General features: G+C 37.3%; 2 protein-coding genes across 6 annotated transcripts in view; one reads left to right on the top strand and one right to left on the bottom strand.

The window, feature by feature from the left end:
- Positions 1 to 19,662, bottom strand: part of ZPBP (zona pellucida binding protein) — a 163,173-nt gene extending 143,511 nt beyond the window's left edge. The window contains exons 1-3 of one of the 5 annotated variants that reach the window (XR_008717529.1): positions 19,465 to 19,657; positions 15,534 to 15,614; positions 2,835 to 2,960 (exon numbers count right to left, since the gene is read on the bottom strand). Coding sequence is in view for 4 of the 5 variants with exons in the window: in XM_055589665.1 (XP_055445640.1) it covers positions 2,835 to 2,960; positions 15,534 to 15,614; positions 19,465 to 19,591 (334 nt within the window). In the remaining variant the exon portion in view is untranslated. Of the gene's footprint in view, positions 1 to 2,834; positions 2,961 to 15,533; positions 15,615 to 19,464 lie in introns of all 5 variants that reach the window. The other 4 variants (XM_055589665.1, XM_055589667.1, XM_055589668.1 and 1 more) reach the window with 4 other exon arrangements.
- A 2,194-nt stretch (positions 19,663 to 21,856) lies between these two features.
- SPMIP7 (sperm microtubule inner protein 7) overlaps positions 21,857 to 23,825 on the top strand; it is a 63,221-nt gene continuing 61,252 nt past the window's right edge. Inside the window, exon 1 of the mRNA XM_055589669.1 lies at positions 21,857 to 23,223. Within this exon, the coding sequence (XP_055445644.1) occupies positions 22,665 to 23,223 (559 nt within the window). The 5' untranslated portion in view covers positions 21,857 to 22,664. The remainder of the gene's footprint in view (positions 23,224 to 23,825) is intronic.

Here is a 23,825-nt window from a genome sequence, read left to right as displayed (position 1 = left end):
TGCTGGAAAAAACCTGCCAGTCCAGAATTCTACAACCATCAAAAGAAAAAGATAAGCCAATTTAAGATATAATCAGAAATCAATGAAACTGAAAACAGAAAAGTACCAAAGAAAAATTAAGTCAAAAGCTGGTCCCTTAAAGTGATTGATAAAACTGTTAAGCCTGCAGCCAGAAAGACCAAAATGAAGAAGAGACACAATCAATGTCTGGAGTGAATAAGGGCATATCATAGAGATCCTGAATATATAAAAAGATAACAAGAAAATGTCACAGACTATACACATTAACTCAACAAGTTGAAAAATCTAAGATGGACAAAATTCCTTGAAAGATAAAAACTACAGAAAGTCACAAAATGGTGAGAGGGGAAAATCCTAGTCCTACCTTCCTTAGATTGCCATCTGTGCACTCTAAAGCCAGACTTCAAAGGCACATGCCTTCCAGGAAAGTACCTTGCTTTCTCAGTGCCTTCATTTTCCACATATAAAAGGGTGAAAATGGCTCCAGTTACTGCAAAGAGCTATGAAATTTAAATGACTAGTGTATGTAAATTGCTCAGAACAGTATCTGCTACATGATGAAAGTACACCTGCTCATTATTTTTATAAAAGTGAAAATAAAAACAGTAAAATAAAAACACATTTACAGAATATATCCATATATGTGTGTATGCACACATTCACTACATGTATGAATACACATGCAATAGATATATGTATGTATTTGTGTGTGTATTCATACATGTAGTAAATGCATTAAAAAGAGTTAAGGAATAATATTGTAAAAGTTTAGGATAGAATTTAGCTGACAGGGGTTGGGGACAGAAGAATGGGATTTTTAAACATCAGAAGGTTCAACAGTCTTGAGAATGGTATACCTTGGCTTCTATTCTAAGATGTTGGTTTTATTATGCTTCATAATTTATATACACACACACACACACATATATATATATATCTTACCCAGATTTGTATATATCAGATACTTCATAACAAAAATATCAGAGTAAGAAATAATCTACAATCTCATTTTTAAAAAACATAATAAAGATGCAATTACACGGTAGAGCTCAACATACATGTGTGCATGTGCTTTCATAGGTTTGTTGAATATTTAGAAAAGTGGGTAAGTCCACACACCAAAAAAGAGTTAATTCATCAGAATAGTATTAGGACTGAAGTAAGAGATACAGGTCTCCTTGTAATAAATGTACTACTTTTCTAAACCAAAAATTTTGGAAGAGAGACAGAGACCAGGGGAGGCGTGGGAGTGGGCAGGGGAGGGAAAGAGAACGAGAACTGACCAAATCTAAGACTTGGTCCCTACACTTCCAAACCATCTAAATAGTCTGGGTATTTCTCTCCAAAGGAATGCTCAAGTACATAATTACAAGTTTCTTTGGGTCAACTGGAGGAGAACTATCTTTGGAATATCCATAAAAATATACCAAGTACAGTGTAGTTTAACCTACAGTCCAAAAAGCTCTATTTTTCAGGCTTTAAGAAAAGCAGACATTTCCTAGGTCTTTCAACAATAAGAGTGATAGGGCTGAGCTTTAAAGCCAGCTGACAGCAAACTATGATATGACACTGCACTGAAAAACAAACTGTAATCATGCTGTCAGAATTCTAGAATTTTCTGGGAATAGTTTTTATAAATATAAAACCATTGCATTAATATGATTTTATCCTTACCTGGAAACAGCTACATTTTTTACATCTATTTTCCATTATGAAAGTGAGTAAAATAAAATATCATTTCCAGTTAAAGGATTACAAATTCACGTACATTCTATACACTGCAATACAAACTGCAAGACCTCTCCTGGCTTCTTAGAGAACAACGACTTTCACATCTCAATTTCCAAGTCAAAGGGGTAACAAACTACAAATCAGTAAGTTAAATGCCTCTTTTTTGAACTCTCAAGAGTTTTAATATCAAATGTAAAATATACATAATGTATATCTTTTCATTATATTATGTGCTTTAAGAGAGCAATAAAAATAAAATCTGATTATATTTTCAGTATTGGATGCCTTTACACTTGGCGCATTTCATTGATTTGTATCAACTGCTCAACTTCTCAGAATTTCTGTTACCTACGCAGATTCCTTTCTATATTCTAGTACTACAGTCAGGCAGAGATTAAGTCTGCTCTTCGCATCTCCCACAAAGCTCATTAGCACAATGGCATCCACCAAGTAGTCACTAGCTAAGAGCTGAATAATTCACTTTGAAGACACATCACCTAACCTAGAAAGTGGAGTAGCTCTTTAAACCTTGAGCTATTTTAGAATCAAGTTAATTTAAGTTAAATTCAAACATAATCCATATTGTCTGGTCAGGATTTTGGTCAGAATGAAATATAAGATAAGAAATATAAAATCATAACTATTAATAAAGTCTCAAGTTATCCCTATTTGGGGTTATATAAAGCAAACAAGACCAGAGTTTTAAATCTAGAGCTCAAAGTACTCATTTGTATTTTTAACAAAAGCAAGAATCATATTTGTTTCTTCATACATACTTTGTTAACAAAAGTATAACAGGTAACCAAAATGATTTTATGAAGTTTATAATAAAAGGAACATTTTTTGAAATATGAATGCTTAGAGAATTCCCAGTTTAATCATTCATTATGTCTCTATCTCAAATTAAGATCTATGAAAAATGGTCACACTATCTACATTTGTAGATTCTAACTCCAAGAACAAATCACAAGAAAAAGAAGTGCTCTACTAGATAAATGTATATGAGATAAAAATATTGTTTTTGTTCTGAGTTCATTTCATACATATCATTTTTAATTATGACAACTGAAACAGAGTCCTACCTGAAATGATTTTTCCTTTAGGCCCATGCCACTGGAATGATGGGTCTATCAGTTCAGAATTCCGCAGCCTCTGGGTTACACATAACACATGTGGACTCTTTTGATGGAGCATAACATATACTTTCACTGAAAATACAATATTAAAATGTCCCAATAATATCTTATGTTCATTCATGTTCTATAATGGCTTACATTTTTGTAGTCTGGGCAACTTGTGTTCAGAAGTTTTCTTTGGATTATTGCTATTGCTTGGTAAGAATTAAATTTAACTGCATTCCAGTAACTAGCTTTAAAAAATACACACTTATTTTATTTGTGTGTATGGGTATATCTTAATCTTAGTATAAATTATTGGCCTTTTTATTCAGAGTTCATGTATACTTATTGCACTCTCAGAAAACTATTTTAATTACAAAGTATTAAGATAATTCTATATCACGACTTATTTTGCCAAGATACCAAATCTGAAAGAAACTGACATGATAAATTTGTTTAGATCATAGGAATGATACATTATCCACAGTGATCTAACACAACATACTGAATTTTAGAATAGTAATGTGATTAAAAAATTGACAAATATGTGCTTTGATTGATTTTAATTACCAAGTATTTTCTCAATTTGCTTTAAAATTTAAACAATACTGTTCATTAAACAAGCAAAAATAGTATTGTCTAGAAGATACAAAAGGAACACAGTGAAGATTCAGTTATTTTGAATTTACTGATAAGGAAGATTTTAGAAAAGCTTCTAGCAAGTCCTCAGCAATTTCATAGCAATACTTCACTGATCAACCATATACTAAGATTTCTGTGATCCAGTAAGATAAAAATTGTTTATGAGAATTAAAATTCTCCTTGACTTTGTACAGAGACTCTCTCTAAACTTTTACCATACAGCATCGTGTGTATTGAATGCCGCTTTTAGATAGCTACCCTTGCTTAGGTTAAGAAAGTTCCCCTCTATTCTTGGTAGTATGTTTTCCTGGGACACTTACACCTATATTCATAAGTGTAATGTGCATAATTTTCTTATATTATCCTTTGTCTTTTCCAATTTGTACAAAATTTGTGATTTAGTATTTAGCATTATTGTTATTATTTAGCATTATTAAGTTAGGCATCTAAGATTATAATAGACACATAAAAAGAATTAGGCAGATTTTTCCTATTAATGTTCCCTGAAAGAATATGTAAAGTGTTTTTGTCCCTGGAAACTGTATAGTCTGGTACTTACTTTTGGCAAGGAAGGAAACAGCAAAACAAACTTTTTATTACCAATCAGGAAAATTTAATTATTAGTTTACTAAGTACTTTAATCAAGTCTGTTTTAGAAGCTTACATTTTGATAGTTATTCATTACAAGATTATTATATAAAATTATTCAGAATATTAAGCTATGATATTTAAACTTCACCATATCTTATTCATAATATTTTTATACATGAGTTATTCTTTCATGAGACAAGGCAGCTTTTAGTTCCATTCCACTTCTTCTCTGGTCTCAATTTTTCCTCTTATTTTCTACTTACCTCAGTTTAAATGTTTCTTCTTTTTTCTACTTTTAATAAATGCTTCTAGTATTAAAGTGTCACTCTTCAGCACAAGTTACTGGCCCTTTAGTAAGGACACTATTTGAGTGGGATTTGGGCTTACCCTGATGACGTCATTTTAACTTGATTACTTCCATAAAAATTTTGTCTCCAAATAAGTTCATTTTCTAGGAAACTGGGGATTAGGACTTAAACATATGACTTTACGGAGAAGCGTAATTTAGCCCACCATACTGAGACTCAATTGTTTTTCTTAACTGAAATATTAATTCATTTTAAGGATGCATTTAAGCATATCCTATAAAAGAAAGTAATAAAAAGGGAAGGTAGTTACATATGACTGTTTTATAACTCAGGTTTAAAAACTATAGCTTTAAAACAAAAGCTGCAATAAAAGTTGTAATATCAGTGAAAATGGCAGAGTAAGGAACCCCAAAATCACCCCCTTCATAAATGTAATATGAAAAATAACAATGTGGCACATACTCTTAGAATCAACATTTTTAGAACTCTAGAAATTAATCAAAGACTTGCAGCAACCCAGGAAAAATGTATTTAAAAAAACCAACTGAATTGTGTGGTCATGTATGGATGTGAGAGTTGGACTGTGAAGATGGCTGAGCGCCAAAGAATTCATGCTTTTGAACTGTGGTGTTGGAGAAGACTCTTGAGAGTCCCTTGGACTGCAAGGAGATCCAACCAGTCCATTCTGAAGGAGCTTAGCCCTGGGATTTCTTTGGAAGGAATGATGCTAAAGCTGAAACTCCAGTACTTTGGCCACCTCATGCGAAGAGTTGACTCATTGGAAAAGACCATGATGCTAGGAGGGACTGGGGACAGGAGGAGAAGGGGACGACAGAGGATGAGATGGCTGGATGGCATCACTGACTCGATGGACGTGAGTCTGAGTGAACTCCAGGAGCTGGTGATGGACAGGGCAGCCTGGTGTGCTGCAATTCATGGGGTCACAAAGAGTAGGACACGACTGAGTGACTGAACTGAACTGAATTTGAGCATTCTTTGGCATTGCCTTTCTTTGGGATTGAAATGAAAACTGACTTTCTCCAGTCCTGCGGCCACTGCTGAGTTTTCCAAATTTGCTGGCATATTCAGTGCAGCACTTTCACAGCATCATCTTTCAGGATTTGAAATAGCTCAACTGGAATTCCATCACCTCCACTAGCTTTGTTCACAGTGATGCTTTCTAAGGCCCACTTGACTTCACATTCCAGGATGTCTGGCTCTAGGTGAGTGATCACACCATCATGATTATCTGGGTCATGAAGATCTTTTTGTACACTTCTTCTGTGTATTCTTGCCACCTCTTCTTAATATCTTCTGCTTCATTAAGGTCCATATCATTTCTGTCCTTTATTGAGCCCATCTTTGCATGAAATGTTCCCTTTGTATCTCTAATTTTCTTGAAGAGATCTCTGCTACTGCTAAGTCACTTCAGTCGTGTCCAACTCTGTGCAACCCCATGGACAGCAGCCCACCAGGTTTCCCCGTCTCTGGGATTCTCCAGGCAAGAACACTGGAGTGGGTTGCCATTTCCTTCTCCAATGCATGCAAGTGAAAAGTGAAAGTGAAGTCACTAGCGACCCCATGGACTGCAGCCTACCAGGCTCCTCCGTCCATGGGATTTTCCAGGCAAAAGTACTGGAGTGGGGTGCCATTGCCTTCTCCGTGAAGAGATCTCTAGTCTTTCCCATTTTGTTGTTTTCCTCTATTTCTTTGTATTGATCACTGAGGAAGGCTTTCTTATCTCTCTTGCCATTCTTTGGAACTCTGCATTCAGATGCTTATATCTTTCCTTTTCTCCTTTGCTTTTTGCTTCCCTTCTTTTCACAGCTATTTGTAAGGCCTCCTCAGACAGCCATTTTGCTTTTTTGCATTTCTTCTCCATGGAGATGGTCTTGATCCCTGTCTCCTGTACAATGTCAGGAACCTCCATCCATAGTTCATCAGGCACTCTATCAGATCTAGTCCCTTAAATCTATTTCTCACTTCCACTGTATAATCATAAGGGATTTGATTTAGCTCATACCTGACCTAATTTAGAGCACACCCACTGTAAAAAAGGCTTTCCCCTCAAAGAATCTGTTTAAAAACAACTACAGGCTACTTAACTTTGTAAATGCCTGAAGCAGTGGGAACATCTGAGGTAAACATCATTCTAACCAAAACCTTACAAGGAAAAGCTGGGTATGACATGTCTATGGGAGCTTTGAGAAGTTCGATCACATTCCTAGGAAAAAAGAAGGCCACAAGCATGCACAGAGTAGGGCACGTGAGCAAGACTGAGCGTGCTCAGTAAGAATAAGACGCCTTAAAGTTCTCACCTCTGGCTGAAACTGAGTCTCTGCAAAGCAGAAAGTGAAGGATACAACAGAGCTGTCAACTGCCTGGCTAAATGTTTAAGGTATGCCACAACAGGCACACAAAGATTCTCAGAAAATGCTAGGAGACTAACTGGTTCAGGTGTTTAGTGTAATCTCTCTTGAACCATCTAAAGAAGCAGAGACTTCAGTGACCACAGATGGCAAAGAATACAGAATTAAAAGCGAGTTCAGATAAGTCACTAAACAAATGCTAAAGGAATACCTCGTTCTATTAGACTCTGCTTTACTGTACGTAACAGATTTTACATTTTTTATCTTCAATGGTTTATAGCAACTCTGAGTTTCAAATGATGGCTAGCATTTTTAGCAATAAAGTATTTTCTTCTCTTTTTAAAAAGATTTTATTGTAGTATAATTAATTAACAGTGTTGTATTAGTTACAGGTGTACAAGCAAAGTGAATCATTTATACATATAACCACTCTTCAAAATTCTTTTCTCATATAGGCCATTACAGAGTATTGAGTAGAAGCAGGCTCTTATTTGGGGCTTCCTTGGTGGCTCAGTTGGTAAAGAATCTGCCTGCAATTCAGGAGACTCCAGTTCAATCCCTGGGTTGGGAAGATCCACTGAAGAAGGGATAGGCTACCCCCTGCAGTATTCTGGCCTGGAGAATCCCCTGGACTGTATAGTCCATGGGGTCGCAAAGAGTCAGACAGGACTGACTGATTTTCACTTCTGGCTTCCCTGGTGGCTCATATGGTAAAGCATCTGCCTGCAATGCGGGAGACCCTGGTTCAATCCCTGGGTTGAGAAGATCCCCTGGAGAAGGAAATGGCAACCCACTCCAGTAGTCTTGCCTGGAAAATTCCATGGATGGAAGAGCCTGATAGGCTACAGTCCATGGGGTCACAAAGAGTTGGGCACGTCTGAGCCACTTCACTTTATTTTGGTGGCTCAGCAGGAAAGAATCCGCCTGCAGTGCAGGAGACCTGGGTTCATTCCCTGGGTTGGGAAGATCTCCTGAAGGAGGGCATGGCAACCCACTCCAGCATTCTTCCCTAGAGAATCCCAGGGACAGAGAAGCCTGGTGGGCTATAGTCCATAGGATCGCACAGAGTCAGACGCGACTGAGCACAGCACAGCAAAGGCTCTTACTAGTTATCTATTTTATACGTGTATGTGTGTGCACATTCAGCCATGTCCAAATTGTTGCAACCCCATGGACTGCAGCCTGCCAGGAACCTCTGTCTGTGGAATTTTTATAGTCATATCTATATGTCAATCTCAATCTCCCAATTTATACCTCCCGCCCTTATCCTCTGGTAACCATAAGTTTGTTTTCTACATCTGTGACTCTTCTTCTATTTTCTAAGTTCATCTGTACCCTTCTTTTGGTTCCGCATATAAGTAAAGTCACATGATATTTGTATTTCTGTGTCTGACTTACTTTACTTACTTACTTAACTTATTTTACTATGACAACCTGTAGGTCCATCCATGTTGCTGCAAACAGCATTTTTTATGGCTGAGTAATACTCCATTGTATATTGTATATATGTACCACATTTTTTTTAATCCATTTCTCTTTTGATACACATTTAAGTTGCTTTCGTGTCCTGGCTATTGTAAATAGTGCTGCTATTTAACAGCAAAAAATACATGAACACTGAGGTGCATATATCTTTTCAAATTATTATTTTCTCCAGATATATGCCCAGGAGAAGGATAAAGTATTTATTATTTAAGGTACATATACTGGTTTTTAACCAAATGCTATCGTACACTTAGCAGACTATAGTATAGTGTAAATATAACTTTTATGTGCACTGGTAAACCAAAAAAATTCATGTGCTTTGCTTTATTGTGATACTCACTTTATTGTGATACTCACTTTATTGTGATGACCTGTAACCAAACTTGCAATATCTCTGAGGATGCCTGTGCAACAAATAGCAACTACAAAAATACTGAGTAAGGAAGAAGAATCAGATTTCCAGAGTACTACATAATAGTACCTATAAAAATCCAGTTTTCAACTAAAAATATGAGTCATGTAATAAACTAAGGAAACATAGTCATAGGCAGGAAAAAAAAGCAACCAATAGAAACTGTCTCTCAGGAAAGCCAAAGTCTGGAGCTACTGGAAAAAGACTTTAAATCAATTATTTTAAATATGATCAAAGAACATCATGGCTTTAAAAAGGTATGAAAATGATGTCTCTCCAAACAGAAAATATCAATAACAGAATAGAAATTATCTTAAAAAGAGAAATTCTGGATTAAAACATACGATAGCAACTAAAAATTGACAATAAAGAATAAACAGCAGATCTGACCAGACAGGAGAAAAAAGTCAGCAAATTTTACTATATATCAGTGTGAGAGACAGGAAATCTGAGAGATAGAACAATAAACTGATAAAAACTGTTTTCAGAGACCTTTGGGAAACCATCAAACATGTTAGTGTATATACATATGTATACACACATACACACACATATATATATACACACACATATATAAAAGTCCCATGGAATAGTGGAGAGAAAAGGACAGAAATAATAGCACTTTCCCAAACTGATGAAAAACAATTCACACATCAAAGAAGCTCAATAAACTCAAACTAGCATAAATTAAATAGATCCACACCTTAGACACATCATAATCAACTGTGAAAATCCAAAAACAAAGAATCTTGAAACCAGCAAGAGAAAAGCAACTCACTACATACATGTGACCCTCAATAAAAGCAGCTTATATTTCAACAGAAACCATAATGAAACAGCAAGTCTGAATAGACCTAAAACTTCCTTCAAGGAAAAGTCCAGCATCGCTTGAATTCACTTCTGAATACTGCCAAACAAGTAAAGTAGAATGAATACTTCACAAACTTCCAAAAAAAAAAGAAGAGGTTTTTCGTATTTCCATACAAATTGTGAAATTATTTGTTCTAGCTCTGTGAAGAATACTGTTGCTAGCTTGATAGGGATTGCATTGAATCTATAAATTGCTTTGGGTAGTATACTCATTTTCACTATATTGATTCTTCCAATCCATGAACATGGTATATTTCTCCATCTGTTACTGTCCTCTTTGATTTCTTTCACCAGTGTTTTATAGTTTTCTATATATAGGTCTTTAGTTTCTTTAGGTAGATATATTCCTAAGTATTTTATTCTTTCCGTTGCAATGGTGAATGGAATTGTTTCCTTAATTCCTCTTTCTGTTTTCTCATTATTAGTGTATAGGAATGCAAGGGATTTCTGTGTGTTGATTTTATATCCTGCAACTTTACTATAGTCATTGATTAGTTCTAGTAATTTTCTGGTGGAGTCTTTAGGGTTTTCTATGTAGAGGATCATGTCATCTGCAAATAGTGAGAGCTTTACTTCTTCTTTTCCAATTTGGATTCCTTTGATTTCTTTTTCTGCTCTGATTGCTGTGGCCAAAACTTCCAAAACTATGTTGAATAGTAATGGTGAAAGTGGGCACCCTTGTCTTGTTCCTGACTTTAGAGGAAATGCTTTCAATTTTTCACCATTGAGGATAATGTTTGCTGTGGGTTTGTCATATATAGCTTTTATTATGTTGAGGTATGTTCCTTCTATTCCTGCTTTCTGGAGAGTTTTGATCATAAATGGATGTTGAATTTTGTCAAAGGCTTTCTCTGCATCTATTGAGATAATCATATGGTTTTTATTTTTCAATTTGTTAATGTGGTATTATTACATTGATTGATTTGGGGATATTGAAGAATCCTTGCATCCCTGGGATAAAGCCCACTTGGTCATGGTGTATGATCTTTTTAATGTGTTGTTGGATTCTGATTGCTAGAATTTTGTTAAGGATTTTTGCATCTATGTTCATCAGTGATATTGGCCTGTAGTTTTCTTTTTTTGTGGGATCTTTGTCAGGTTTTGGTATTAGGGTGATGGTGGCCTCATAGAATGGCCAAAGCGATCTTGAGAAAGAAGAATGGAACTGGAGGCATCAACCTACCTGACTTCAGGCTCTACTACAAAGCCACAGTCATCAAGACAGTATGGTACTGGCACAAAGACAGAAATATAGATCAATGGAACAAAATAGAAAGCCTAGAGATAAATCCACGCACATATGGACACCTTATTTTTGACAAAGGAGGCAAGAATATACAATGGATTAAAGACAATCTCTTTAACAAGTGGTGCTGGGAAATCTGGTCAACCACTTGTAAAAGAATGAAACTAGAACACTTTCTAACACCATACACAAAAATAAACTCAAAATGGATTAAAGATCTCAACGTAAGACCAGAAACTATAAAACTCCTAGAGGAGAACATAGGCAAAACACTCTCTGACATACATCACAGCAGGATCCTCTATGACCCACCTCCCAGAATATTGGAAATAAAAGCAAAAATAAACAAATGGGACCTAATTAACCTTAAAAGCTTCTGCACATCAAAGGAAACTATTAGCAAGGTGAAAAGACAGCCTTCAGAATGGGAGAAGATAATAGCAAATGAAGCAACTGACAAACAACTAATCTCGAGAATATACAAGCAACTCCTACAGCTCAACTCCAGAAAAATAAATGACCCAATCAAAAAATGGGCCAAAGAACTAAATAGACATTTCTCCAGAGAAGACATACAGATGGCTAACAAACACAGGAAAAGATGCTCAACATCACTCATTATCAGAGAAATGCAAATCCAAACCACTATGAGGTACCATTTCACAACAGTCAGAATGGCTGCGATCCAAAAGTCTACAAGTAATAAATGCTGGGGAGGGTGTGAAGAAAAGGGAACCCTCTTACACTGTTGGTGGGAATGCAAACTAGTCCAGCCACTATGGAGAACAGTGTGGAGATTCCTTAAGAAACTGGAAATAGAACTGCCTTATGATCCAGCAATCCCACTGCTGGGCATACACACTGAGGAAACCAGAAGGGAAAGAGACACGTGTACCCCAGTGTTCATCGCAGCACTGTTTATAATAGCCAGGACATGGAAGCAACCTAAATGTCCATCAGCAGATGAATGGATAAGAAAGCTATGGTACACATACACAATGGAGTATTACTCAGCCATTAAAAAGAATACATTTGAATCAGTTCTAATGAGGTGGATGAAACTGGAGCCTATTATACAGAGCGAAGTAAGCCAGAAAGAAAAACACCAATACAGTATACTAACGCATATATATGGAATTTAGAAAGATGGTAACAATAACCCTGTGTACGAGACAGCAAAAGAGACACTGATGTATAGAACAGTCTTATGGACTCTGTGGGAGAGGGAGAGGGTGGGAAGATTTGGGAGAATGGGATTGAAACATGTAAAATATCATGTATGAAATGAGTTGCCAGTCCAGGTTCGATGCACAATACTGGATGCTTGGGGCTGGTGCACTGGGACAACCCAGAGGAATGGTATGGGGAGGGAGGAGGGAGGAGGGTTCAGGATGGGGAACACATGTATACCTGTGGTGGATTCATTTTGATATTTGGCAAAACTAATACAATTATGTAAAGTTTAAAAATAAAATAAAATTTAAAAAATAAATAAAATAAAGAGAAAAAATAAATAAAAAATAAAAAAAAAGAAGAGGAAGGAACACACCCAAAACACAACCCAACTCATTTTATGAAGCCATTATTGCTCTAAAACCAAAATCAGACAAAGATAAGAAAGCTACAGACCACTTTTCCTGAAAAATATGTACATAATAATCCTCAAAATACCAAACCCAGCAGCATGAAAAAGTGTTATACATCCTAATCAACTCAGATTTATTCCAGAAATGCAAGGCTAGTTCAAACTACAGAAATCAATCAATGCAATACCTTATTATATCATTATAATGGATGAAAACCACATGATTATCATAGTATATGGATAAAAGCATCTGACTGAATCCAACACAATAAAAGCAGTAAGCAAACTGAGTGCATTCATGGGCACTCAGTAATGTCTGACTCTTTGTGAGTCTTTGTGACCCCATGGACTGTAGCCCGCCAGGCTCCTCTGTCTATGGAATTTTCCAGGCAAGAATACTGGAGCAGGTTGCCATTTTCTTCTCCTGGGGATCTTCTCAACACAGAGACTGAACCAGTGGTGGGTTTTTACTAGCTGAACCACTAAGAACAGTTCTCTTGCAACAGACGAGAACTTTCTTAATCTGATCAAGGGCATCTACAAAAATTTACTGCTAACATAGTACTTAATACTTAAAAATAAAACCTTTCCCAGCCCTCCAAGTCCAGGAACAAAAGGTTATCTGTTAACAGCAATACTGAACTGGAGGTTCTACCTAAAACAACTGGCAAGGGGAAAAAAGGCATTCAGATTGTAAAGGAAGAAATAAAACTACCTCAATTTGCAGATCACATGATATTATATGCATAAAATTTAAAAAAACTCCCCCTGCCTCCTGTTAAAAATAGACCTAATAAATGATTCAGCAAGATGAAGGATACCATATCAATTTGCAAATCTCAATTATATACAATTCTATACAACAGCATTGAGCAATCAAAACACTAAATCGAGAAAAACATCCTATTTACAGTAGCATCAAAAAAAAGAATAAAATATTCAGGGATAAATTTAACAAAAGTAGCACAAGACATACACTGAAAATTGTAAAACATCACTGAGGGAAACTAAAGAATACCAAGGGCTTCCCTTGTGGCTCAGCTGGTAAAGAATTCGCCTGCAATGTAGGAGACCTGGGTTCAATCCCTGGGTTGGGAAGACCCCTGGAGAAGGGAAAGGCTACCCACTCCAGTATTCTGGCCTGGAGAATTCCATGAACAAAGACATTCCATGTTCATGAATTGGAAAACTATAGTGTTAAGGTGATAATACTCCCAAAATTGATCTACAGTTTCAATGAAATCCCTATTAAAATCCCAATGGGTTTTTTCCCCAAAACTTGATAAAGCTGATTCTAGAATAACATGAAATTTCAAGGGACCCGAAGGAACCAAATCAATCTTGATAAAGAAAAAACCTGCAGTACTCACACTTGATAATTTCAAAGCTTACTATAAAGCAACAGAAATTAAGACAGTATGTGTGGTACTGGCATAAAGACAGATGTAAAACCAAAGGAAAAAAATTCAGAGTCCATAAAAAAACATACATCTATGGCAAACTGTTCTTCAACAAGAGCACCAAGACATTCAATAGAGAAGGGAAAGTTTCTTAAAACCAATGGTGCTGGAACAAATGAATATCCACACACAAAAGAATGAAATTTGACTTCTGCTGCATACCATATGCAAAATTCAATTCAAAATGGATCAAAGACCAAAATATAAGCACTAAAACCATAAAATTCTTTTAAGGAAATGGAGGAATAACACTTTATGGCTGTTGATTTAGCAATTATTTCTGATACATGACTCCAGAAGCACTAGTACCAAAGAAAAAGTAGAAATCAGATTTTATCAAAGTTTAAAATGTGTACTTTAAAAAGCACTATTAAAAAGTGAAAACACAATCCACAGAAGAAAATATTTGATAATGCTCTACTATCCAGAACATATTTTAAAAAAACACTCTTCCATCTCAACAACATAATAGACAACCAAATTAAAAAATTGGCAAAGGACTTGAAAAGGCATTTCTGTAAAGAAGCTATCCAAGTGGTCAATAATCACATGAAGAGAGGTTCCACCTTATTAATCAAATATGGAAATGCAAATAAAAACCACAATGGGACTCCACTTCATACACACTAGGATGGCTACAATTTTAAAATTTGGACAAAAATCAATGTTAATGTGGATGCTGGGAAATTTGAATCCTCATAAATTTCTGGTGTCAAAGTACAATAGTTCAGGCTCTTTGAAAAATAGTTTGTAAGTTCCTCAAAATGTTAAACACAGAGTTACCATATGTCCCAGCAATTTTACTCCAACGTACATACCCAAGAGAACTGAAAACATATGTTCACATAGAAACTTGTCCAGAAATGTTCATAACAGCATTTTTCAAAACAGTCAAAAAGTGGAAACTTCCTAAATATCCATCAGTTGATGGATACACAATTGTAGTATATCCATTCAATGGAATATTATTCAGCCATAAGTGAAATACTAACACATTATATAATATAAATGAACCTTGAAAACACTAACTAAGTGAAAGAAGCCAGACACATCACACAGAGTGATTGCACTTAAATGGAATGTCCAGAATGGGCAAATTCATGGAAAGTAGATTAGTGGTTTCCAGGGGCTGGAATGTGACTATTTAATGGGTAATAGTGAGGTTTTTTTTTACAGTGATGAAAATATTGTGAAATTACATAGTGCTGATGATTTCACAATCTGGTCAATATACTAAAAACTACTCAACTGGATACTTTAAATAAGGAAGTTTAAAGCATGTGGATTTACCTCAATTTAAAAAATGCAAAAAAGTTATAGATGCTATACCTCATGTTACTACTGCAAAATCTCATTAATCCAAAATCTTTATGATGTATAGATCTCATTTTTAAAAAAATTTTAGCATAAGAACTGCATATACCTAATATTATGTTTATTATACAAGCAAAATCACTGTAGGCAACTTTAATTAGATAACTTTTAGAAATAATTATTTTTGTACTTTTAAGCAGTTACAGCAAATAGAATTGGACTATATGACTCTAACTCTGTGGAAACAACTTTAATCCATTTCCACAGAAGGAAAAGGGCCATAGGAGACAATATAGGGAACATTAGTTTTTGGCAAAAGATTGACAAAATTTAAAACAAATGCCATTTACTTTCTTACACTTACTGATAATCTAATAATACCTGGAATATTTGGTGATCCCACTATTTTCACGGCATCTTGGGGTAACTGAGCACTTCTTGGTAATCGATCCAAATATCCAACTATTAAAAAAAAAAAAGACAGAAATAATCAACAGTATGGTTCACCAGAAATTTCAAAACATTCAAATAGTACACTGTCTTACAATATTTGATATTTGTTTAAGGGAAGCCATAAGTCAACATCTGACACCTGGTACCTGTTTCAGCTCCAATGAAATTAACATACCTACCGCTTCCCCTATTTATCTCAGCTCCAACTTTTTCTACATCCACTTAGAATACTTTCATTTTTAAAAATCCAAATCCCCACCCTTCAAGACACACATCATAAGTCCTTCCTCCCTCAAACCTTCTGTTTGCCTTCCTCATTCTTATCTCTTTAGTACATAATCTGCAACAATCACTCTACACTGTATCACAGTTCTTCATGCAGATACAATTTTCCTTATTTCATTATAAGCTCAAGAGTAGGATCAATGTTTATGTCAACTTATCAAGAACAGGTATTTTTTGGCTGCCTTCATCCAATTCTGCCCGCTCCCTTTCCTTTGGTAACCACAAATCTGATCTCTTTTTCCGTGAGTTTGTTTTTGAAATATAATTACTCCACAACACTATGCTAGTTCCTGTTATACACATAGTAATTTGATGTTTGTATAGATTTAAAAATGATCACCATGGTAAGCCTAGTTATGATAAATCACCATACAAAGACATTACATACCATTGCCTATACTCCTCATGCTGTATATTTCAAACCTGTGACTCATTTATTTTGCAACTAGAATTTCATACCACTAATCTCCCTCACCTATTTCTTTCCTCCCATCTGGCAAACACCTTTTGTTCTCCACCTGCAACTTTTTATGTTTTGATGTCTGTTCACTTGTTTGTTTGTTTTTTAGATTTCACACAGAAGTGAAATCATGCAGTGTTAGTCTTTCTCTGTCAGACTTATTTCACTTAGCATAATACTGTCTAAGTCAAAATCCATGTTGCTCACAAATGGCAAGATTTCATCATTTTTTTTATGGCTGAGTAAGAGTTTACTGTATGTACATATATCTTCATTATCCATTCATCTGTTGATGGGCTCTTAGGTTGTTCCCATATTTTGGCTGTTAAGTAATGCTGCAATGAACACAGGGGTTCATATACCTTTTCTAACTAGTGTTTTTGTTTTCTTCAGATAAACACCCAGGAGGGATACTGTAGGGTCATATGGTAGTTCTATTTTTAATTTTCTGAGGACCCTCCATACTGTTTTCCATGGTGGCTATATAAAATTTACATTTCTACAAAGAATGCACAGGATTCCCCTCTCCACATCCTCTCACACACTTATTTATTGCCTTTTTGATCACAGCCATTCTGACAAGTGTGATGTGATATCCCATTCTGTTTCTGACTTGCATTTCCCTGATGATTAGTGATGTTGAACATCTTTTCACATGGCATACTGGCCATCTGTATGTCTTCCTTGGAAAATGTCTATTAGATCCTCTGCCCTTTTTCTAATCAGGCTCTTCATTTTTTGATGTTGCATTGTACAAGTTGCTTGTATATTCTAGATATTAATCCCTTATCATTTATATTCTTTGCAAGTATCTTCTCCCATTCGGTAGGTGGCAGTTGAAAGGTGCAAATTTCCAGTTATAAGTAAGTGCGTGGGATGTAATATGCCATCAGTTCAGTTCAGTTCAGTTCAGTCGCTCAGTCGTGTCCGACTCTTTGCAACCCCATGAATCGCAGCACGCCAGGCCTCCCTGTCCATCACCAACTCCCAGAGTTCACCCAGACTCATGTCCATCAAGTTAGTGATGCCATCCAGCCATCTCATCCTCTGTCGTCCCCTTCTCCTCCTGCCCCCAATCCCTCCCAGCATCAGAGTCTTTGCCAATAAGTCAACTCTTCGCATGAGGTGGCCCAAGTACTGGAGTTTCAGCTTTAGCATCATTCCTTCCAAAGAAATCCCAGGGCTGATCTCCTTCAGAGTGGACTGGTTGGATCTCCTTGCAGTCCAAGGGACTCTCAAGAGTCTTCTCCAACACCACAGTTCAAAAGCATCAATTCTTTGGTGCTCAGCTTTCTTCACAGTCCAACTCTCACATCCATACATGACCACTGGAAAAACCATAGCCTTGACTAGACAGACCTTTATTGGCAAAGTAATGTCTCTGCTTTTCAATATGCTATCTAGGTTGGTCATACAATAATATAAATTATGATAAATATATGATTAATGTAATTAACACTAAGTTATGTATGAATCATTGAGAGAATAAATCTGAAGTTTACAACACAAGAAAACAATTTTTTCTCATTATGTTGTATACCTTAAAATTATACAATGCTGCATATCAACTATATTTCAATGAAACCAGAATAAAAAGTAAGTTTGTTAAACCTGGAGAAGACAGGGATGGGAAGCAGAAGAGGAAGCTGGGTGATACTAGGAAGGTTTTTGTAAGTCATTCTTTCACTCTGCGAAAACCAGCAAGTAAATAAAAGACTTAAGAAAAAAATAATAATCTGTACCAGGCACTATACCTCGCACATAGCAAATATTAAATATATATATTATGATGTTCAGTTATCCTTGAACAAGCAAATGTGATGGACACAGGTGTGTGCACAGAACAAATGGAAGAACAACAAAAAAATGCAATATGACTTGGAACTAAGTCCTCTTTGTTGTTAACAGAGAGTGGGTACAGCACAAAGAAGAGTACGGTATTCAAAGTCAGATGACCTGGATTTAAATCCCAGTTTGAAATGAGTGTTTGGATGAGTGTTTGGAAACTCACTTAAAACTCCAGGAGCTTCAGTTTCTCATCTGTAAAGTGAGATTAAATTCTAGATTTATTGTAGGAACTAAATGGACTATTGTACAAACTATAAAATGCTACATAAATGTTGCCTTCACTATTCATACCTTACATATTAAGATACAGCCTTCTTATTCTATGTCTTATACCCTCAAGCCTGATCTTGTTCTTGGATCAAAAAACACACAAACACACACAGTCGTATCTAATAGTAATATAAGATCATGGGCCATGGTCAGGAAGCATCCTTCTCCTACAGAAGTAACTAAAGGCTATTGGCTATTGTCTAGTTATACGGCAATGACCTTTGGACAGCTAATGCCAAGACTTTGGCATATTTTGTAACATCCACTCACTCCATTTCTTTCCATTCTCCTATCCCTGCCTATCTATGCAGCCCTTCGTCACTCAAATTCTTGGTGGGATTCTTTTCTCATCGCCCCTTATCTACACAACTTTTTTCTAAACACACCTCTTTTATCCTTTCTATGATTCAATTCTGGTAGAAACATTAAATATTTCTAAAAAGTCTAAAACTTGAACGCAAAATAACGCAGCCAAAACCTTTCAGATTAAATGACGACCGTTTAATTAAGCTCTCCCTTCAATATCTTAACTGTATTTTGAAAACGTGAAGTATCTCGGATTTCTGGATACAAAGCAGGAAACAAATGGCGACAGCAAAATATCAAAAGTTTAAAATCCCACGCTTTGTACTTTATAGCTAAAACCAACAGATGGAGCTCCAGGTCCATGGGAAGTGACAAAGCCGTAGGATGTCTGCTGGTTTTTGAAATATATTTAAATCCAGAGCCCAGAACATCGTGGAAAGCTGGCAAAGGACCTGTGGGCTGATTAGGGGGTTATGAACAGCCCATCTGACCTCAAGCCTTGAGCGGTGGATGTTTCAATAACCTCACCCATCTAGACATAAATGTGACAAGTCCTTGGTTCCTGAGCACTTACATCTTATTAAACATATGGGCGGGACCTGTGATACAGGCTTTCCCATCAGAGGGCGCACGTGTGATACACAAAAATCTCCGGGAGCTGCGGCCCCGCGCCGCTCGCCGCCGCCTCACCTGACGGGGGCGCCCAGAGCACCAGCGCGGAGACCACCAGGACCACCGCGGCCCGGGAGAGCGGGGAGCCCGCGGCCCGGGCCCGCCGCCAGCCCCGCCGCGCCCGGCCCGGGGCCGAAGCCTCCATTCACACGCCGCCGCCGCCTGCCGACCGTCGGCCCAGAAGGTCGTTAGGCGGCGCGCGCACCCCGCCCGCCGGAAGCTGGAGGGATGTGGGCCGGAAGGGTGGCCGGGAAGAGGGCGGTCGTTTCCGGCAGGGCGGGGCGGGGGCGGGGCTTGGCAGGTAGATTAGGCCACTGGACCTCGTCGTCCCGACGCCCGCGGAGGGTCTAAATGTTGTTAGTCTTCGGGACGTCGCAGCATCTCAGGGAATCCGAATTGCATAGGCGACCTATGGAAGGTTCTGGAGCCAGAGAAGAGCCGCGGGCCCCGCAGTTCGCGCATGTTCGTGGGCCTAGAGACTGCTTGGCCGAATCTGAGTGTCGAGGCCAAACCCGGCCTGCGGTGTGAGGGTCAGGGAAGCGAGTGCTGGTGCAGCCCCAGAGGGCTGCCTGCTTCTCCCAACCTTGGCTGCTGCTACCTTCAGATGTACTGGCCCCACACAGCAGGCGAGAGTGGAAGTGGACCCTGAGCCCCTGGAAGAGCCTGAGTGGGAAGAACGGGAAACAACCTTATATGGAATTGACCGCATGCAACGTTATCACCTGAGTTCAGCAAGATGTATAAAACCACCTGTCCCCCCTAAGTGGGTGTTCCTTTATAGCCAGAACAAGTTAGAGTCTTCTGCATTTCTGCAGCAGAAAGATTTACTTAACATGAGCAGAGCTACAATAGAAGCAAATATGCTGCTAAGTCGCTTCAGTTTTGTCCGACTCTGTGTGACCCCATAGACGGCAGCCCACCAGGCTCCCCCGTCCCTGGGATTCTACAGGCAAGAGCACTGGAGTGGGTTGCCATTTCCTTCTCCAATGCATGAAAGTGAAAAGTCAAAGTGAAGTCGGTCAGTCGTGTCCAAGTCTAGCGACCCCATGGACTGCAGCCTAGCAGGCTCCTCCGTCCATGGGATTTTCTAGGCAAAAGTAGTGCAGTGGGGTGCCATTGCCTTCTCCGAGCAAATACGCAATTAACTCAAATACTTGGATGAATGGAGTTTAAGCAACTGAAGACATAATGCCTAATAACCATGTATAAAAGGAAGGTATGAGTGAACTAGAATGGACTGAAAGCCGTCTGTGGGTGTCCATTGCACAGGAGGAATCTCATACTGACAGCCTAACCTCCACTCTTCTTTGGTAGAGTGACTCCAGTAGTGATACCTTCGGGTGTATCTTGGTTGCACCACAGGTAGACCCCTTGCTGTCTTTCAGCTAGACTGCTTTACATGCTGTATCTTCAGAGCTAGGATTGTGTCTGTTTTGCAAATATTTTAACTTCAACTGCTGGGCTAGTTTCTGGTATAATGCAAGCATTCCAGTAGTCATACACTTTTTTGAAAAGGAAACATCTAGTAGAAAGGAGTTAAGAGTTCTTTTGAGACTAGGACCGGGACTACGATGGAGACATTTCTTAAGGACTACTTCTGAAGAAGTCCTTGGATCTTAATAGCAAAGGGAGTTGAAATTTCTGCATATTCCCTGGACTTTCTGGATATATTTATGCAGGTGTTAATAGGTAAAATGTATGCAGTACAGTTTATTCCACTGAGTAGATTCACTTCTTTAGAAATGCTTGCTAATCTGTATAAACTCCTAAATTGAATTTTACGTGTCTAGGCATGTCTTAGTAAACAGAGACCTGGATGATTTAGATCCAACCAGCATTTTGGTCAAGGTCTTGCACTTGTTTGAGCATACCTGGAAAACAAATTTCAGTGAATAGTACTCAGTAAATCACTGTGTTTGAGGATGTGTTCTGCTAAAACTTCTTTTAATTTTTATAAACAACTCAACCTGCACAACATGATTTTTAGCAAATGACCTTGGAGGGTAGAGAAGACTATCACACCATGCAAAATTCTGAACTCTCTGTTTTCTGTCTTCAAGAATTTGCTTCAGTTCACCAGTCCCTCCTGCCTTAGTCTGCTATGTAAATTTCTAATATTCAACCTGAGAATATGAAGTAATATTGGAAATCTTAGTTAATATGTGGTGTGATTCTAAAGATGAAAGCTGATTGCTGAAAATCAGAAGGTAGGTCTGTCATTTGTATTTGCATTTTTTATTCCAGTAAGGATAGTGTGAGTTTCATGCCCAAATTCTACTGTCTGGAATTCCTTTGATAGCTGTTTTCATGCAAGACCAAGTTATCTAGTTGAAATGAGCTGTTAAATGAACAGTGTATTGATGTCTTTTTTTTTTTTTTTTTTTTTTTTTTTTTTTTGCATTGAGCTAATAGCTGGTGCTTACTGTAGTTTTCTTGAAATGAGTTTAAGAACCTCATTGCTCTTACTCTGTCCATCATGGTGGAAAAAAGGTAAGTAAGGCTAATGTAGGACATGTAAAAGATAAACCCATGCTTTGATTATAAATGTAAAATTTCTTTAAAAATTAGATATATTGATTTAGCTATAGTGTAATATATGTCCATTTTTTGCACTTTTCAGTTTACATTTGTATAGGTAGCATGTTTTGTAGTTTATTATATCTATGAGGTGAAATATTTAAAATATATGAGAGAATACCTTAAAAAATATATTGCCTCTTCATTAACTGCTTTATTTATACCCTTTACTGAATATCATGTGCCCGTAAAGTATCAACTTATGGAAAAATTGAAAAATAAATGAGCACAGTTTTCCTGAGCAGTGCTGAAGAAACTATCATGGAGGTTTTACTAACAAGTCTGTTTAATTGTTTTTCCTAAGAATTACATTATAATGTATATAGTGATACAGTGTTACCTAAGAATTAAATTATGCTGTATATAGTGATACAGTGGGTTAGAGTTCTAACTGTTGCCAAGCAACATGGGCTCTGTTTTTTGTTTTTTCTGTGCTGGTCCCTTACTTCCTTTACTGGAGAAAAAATATTTGCCTTAAAAAAAAAAAACTACTCTATTGGCATTGAGAAAGCCAAATCAATAACTCTATTAGTTTAACCAGTCCTCAGTGATTAAAAATATAATAGTTTTTTAGTTAAAGAGAAAGAAGCCATCAGAAACAATTAATATACTGTCAATCCACAATTTTAAAGTGAGAGGCCATGGATACATATTCACAGCTCATACCTGGAAAGATAAGTATCTCTGAAGGATCCTTCCTTTCAAGAACAAAGGCTGTTGAGAACATAGATTACCCCCACTACTGTGCTCTCTTAAGAAAGCTGAACATGCCTTTTGTGAAAGGAGTTGAGGACAGACATGACTATGGCAGAATGGAGAAGAAATGCAACCCTACTTTTCTTAAATTTCATCCTTATCCCCCTTCAGTCCTGCCGGACTATCATTTACACTATCCATATCCCCCGCCGTATGGGCCAGATTATCCATTATTTCCACTTCGGGATGATGTACCCTTACAAGACCCCTGTTCAGGGTTTTTGAGTCCTGGTGGTGATGCTGACCTAAAGCCTGGCGTTGGCAGGACCATACCAAGCCTAGTAGATTTCAGTGATGTGAAACCTCAACATCGAGTTCCCAGGCCAGACACAGGATTTCAGACGACATTAAAAAGGAAAACAGTTTTATTGGAAGAACTGAAACAGGACAGAAGATGGAATTCCAGGGCAGTACCAGACATTTCCATCAGAGCAAGACTTGGAGGTAAATGAAGTGATATGGGCTTTGTAATTTTTAAAACTTTCAAATGACAGAAGAGCATGGATCTAAGATTCATTCAGTACTTAGCAGTTCATTTGACATAAAATTGTAAAGAACCAAATAAGGAATTCTTATTTTTAAATTACAGACTGTAAGGAAAATGTAGTAAGAATGATAAGCTTTTTATAAACCTGTTTGTAAAAAAAATGGTTTTCAAAAAGTGCATTCATGGTGTAAGTGACAAACACAACGTGTATATCAGATAACTTATTCTAAACATACAGATAACCTAATTTTGCCACAAAGGAATATATTTAACTCTGATAATTGCATATCATGCCACCTTATCTGTTTCCCTTGAAAAAAATAACTTTGCTGATGATTATCAAAAAGTTTACACAGGCTGAAATGCAGTGAGAAAGTAGCTGAAAGAAAATTTGAGGGTCTGGTAAGAACCAGCGCTGAAGAGAGGCAACCCCTGCATAAATTACTCCACGACAACCCTGGAGGCAGAATTGATGACAGTTACTGACAGCTGCACCTTATGGATTCTCTGTAAGAGAATGTCACAAGCCTGGTCCAGAAGTGCTGAGAAACACTTTCGG

This window comes from Bubalus kerabau, chromosome 8, assembly GCF_029407905.1.
Source record: "Bubalus kerabau isolate K-KA32 ecotype Philippines breed swamp buffalo chromosome 8, PCC_UOA_SB_1v2, whole genome shotgun sequence".
In the NCBI taxonomy this organism is placed as follows: Eukaryota; Metazoa; Chordata; class Mammalia; order Artiodactyla; family Bovidae; genus Bubalus; species Bubalus kerabau.
The sequence above is the reverse complement of the archived record's forward strand: the minus strand, read 5'-3'. Positions and strand labels throughout refer to the sequence as shown.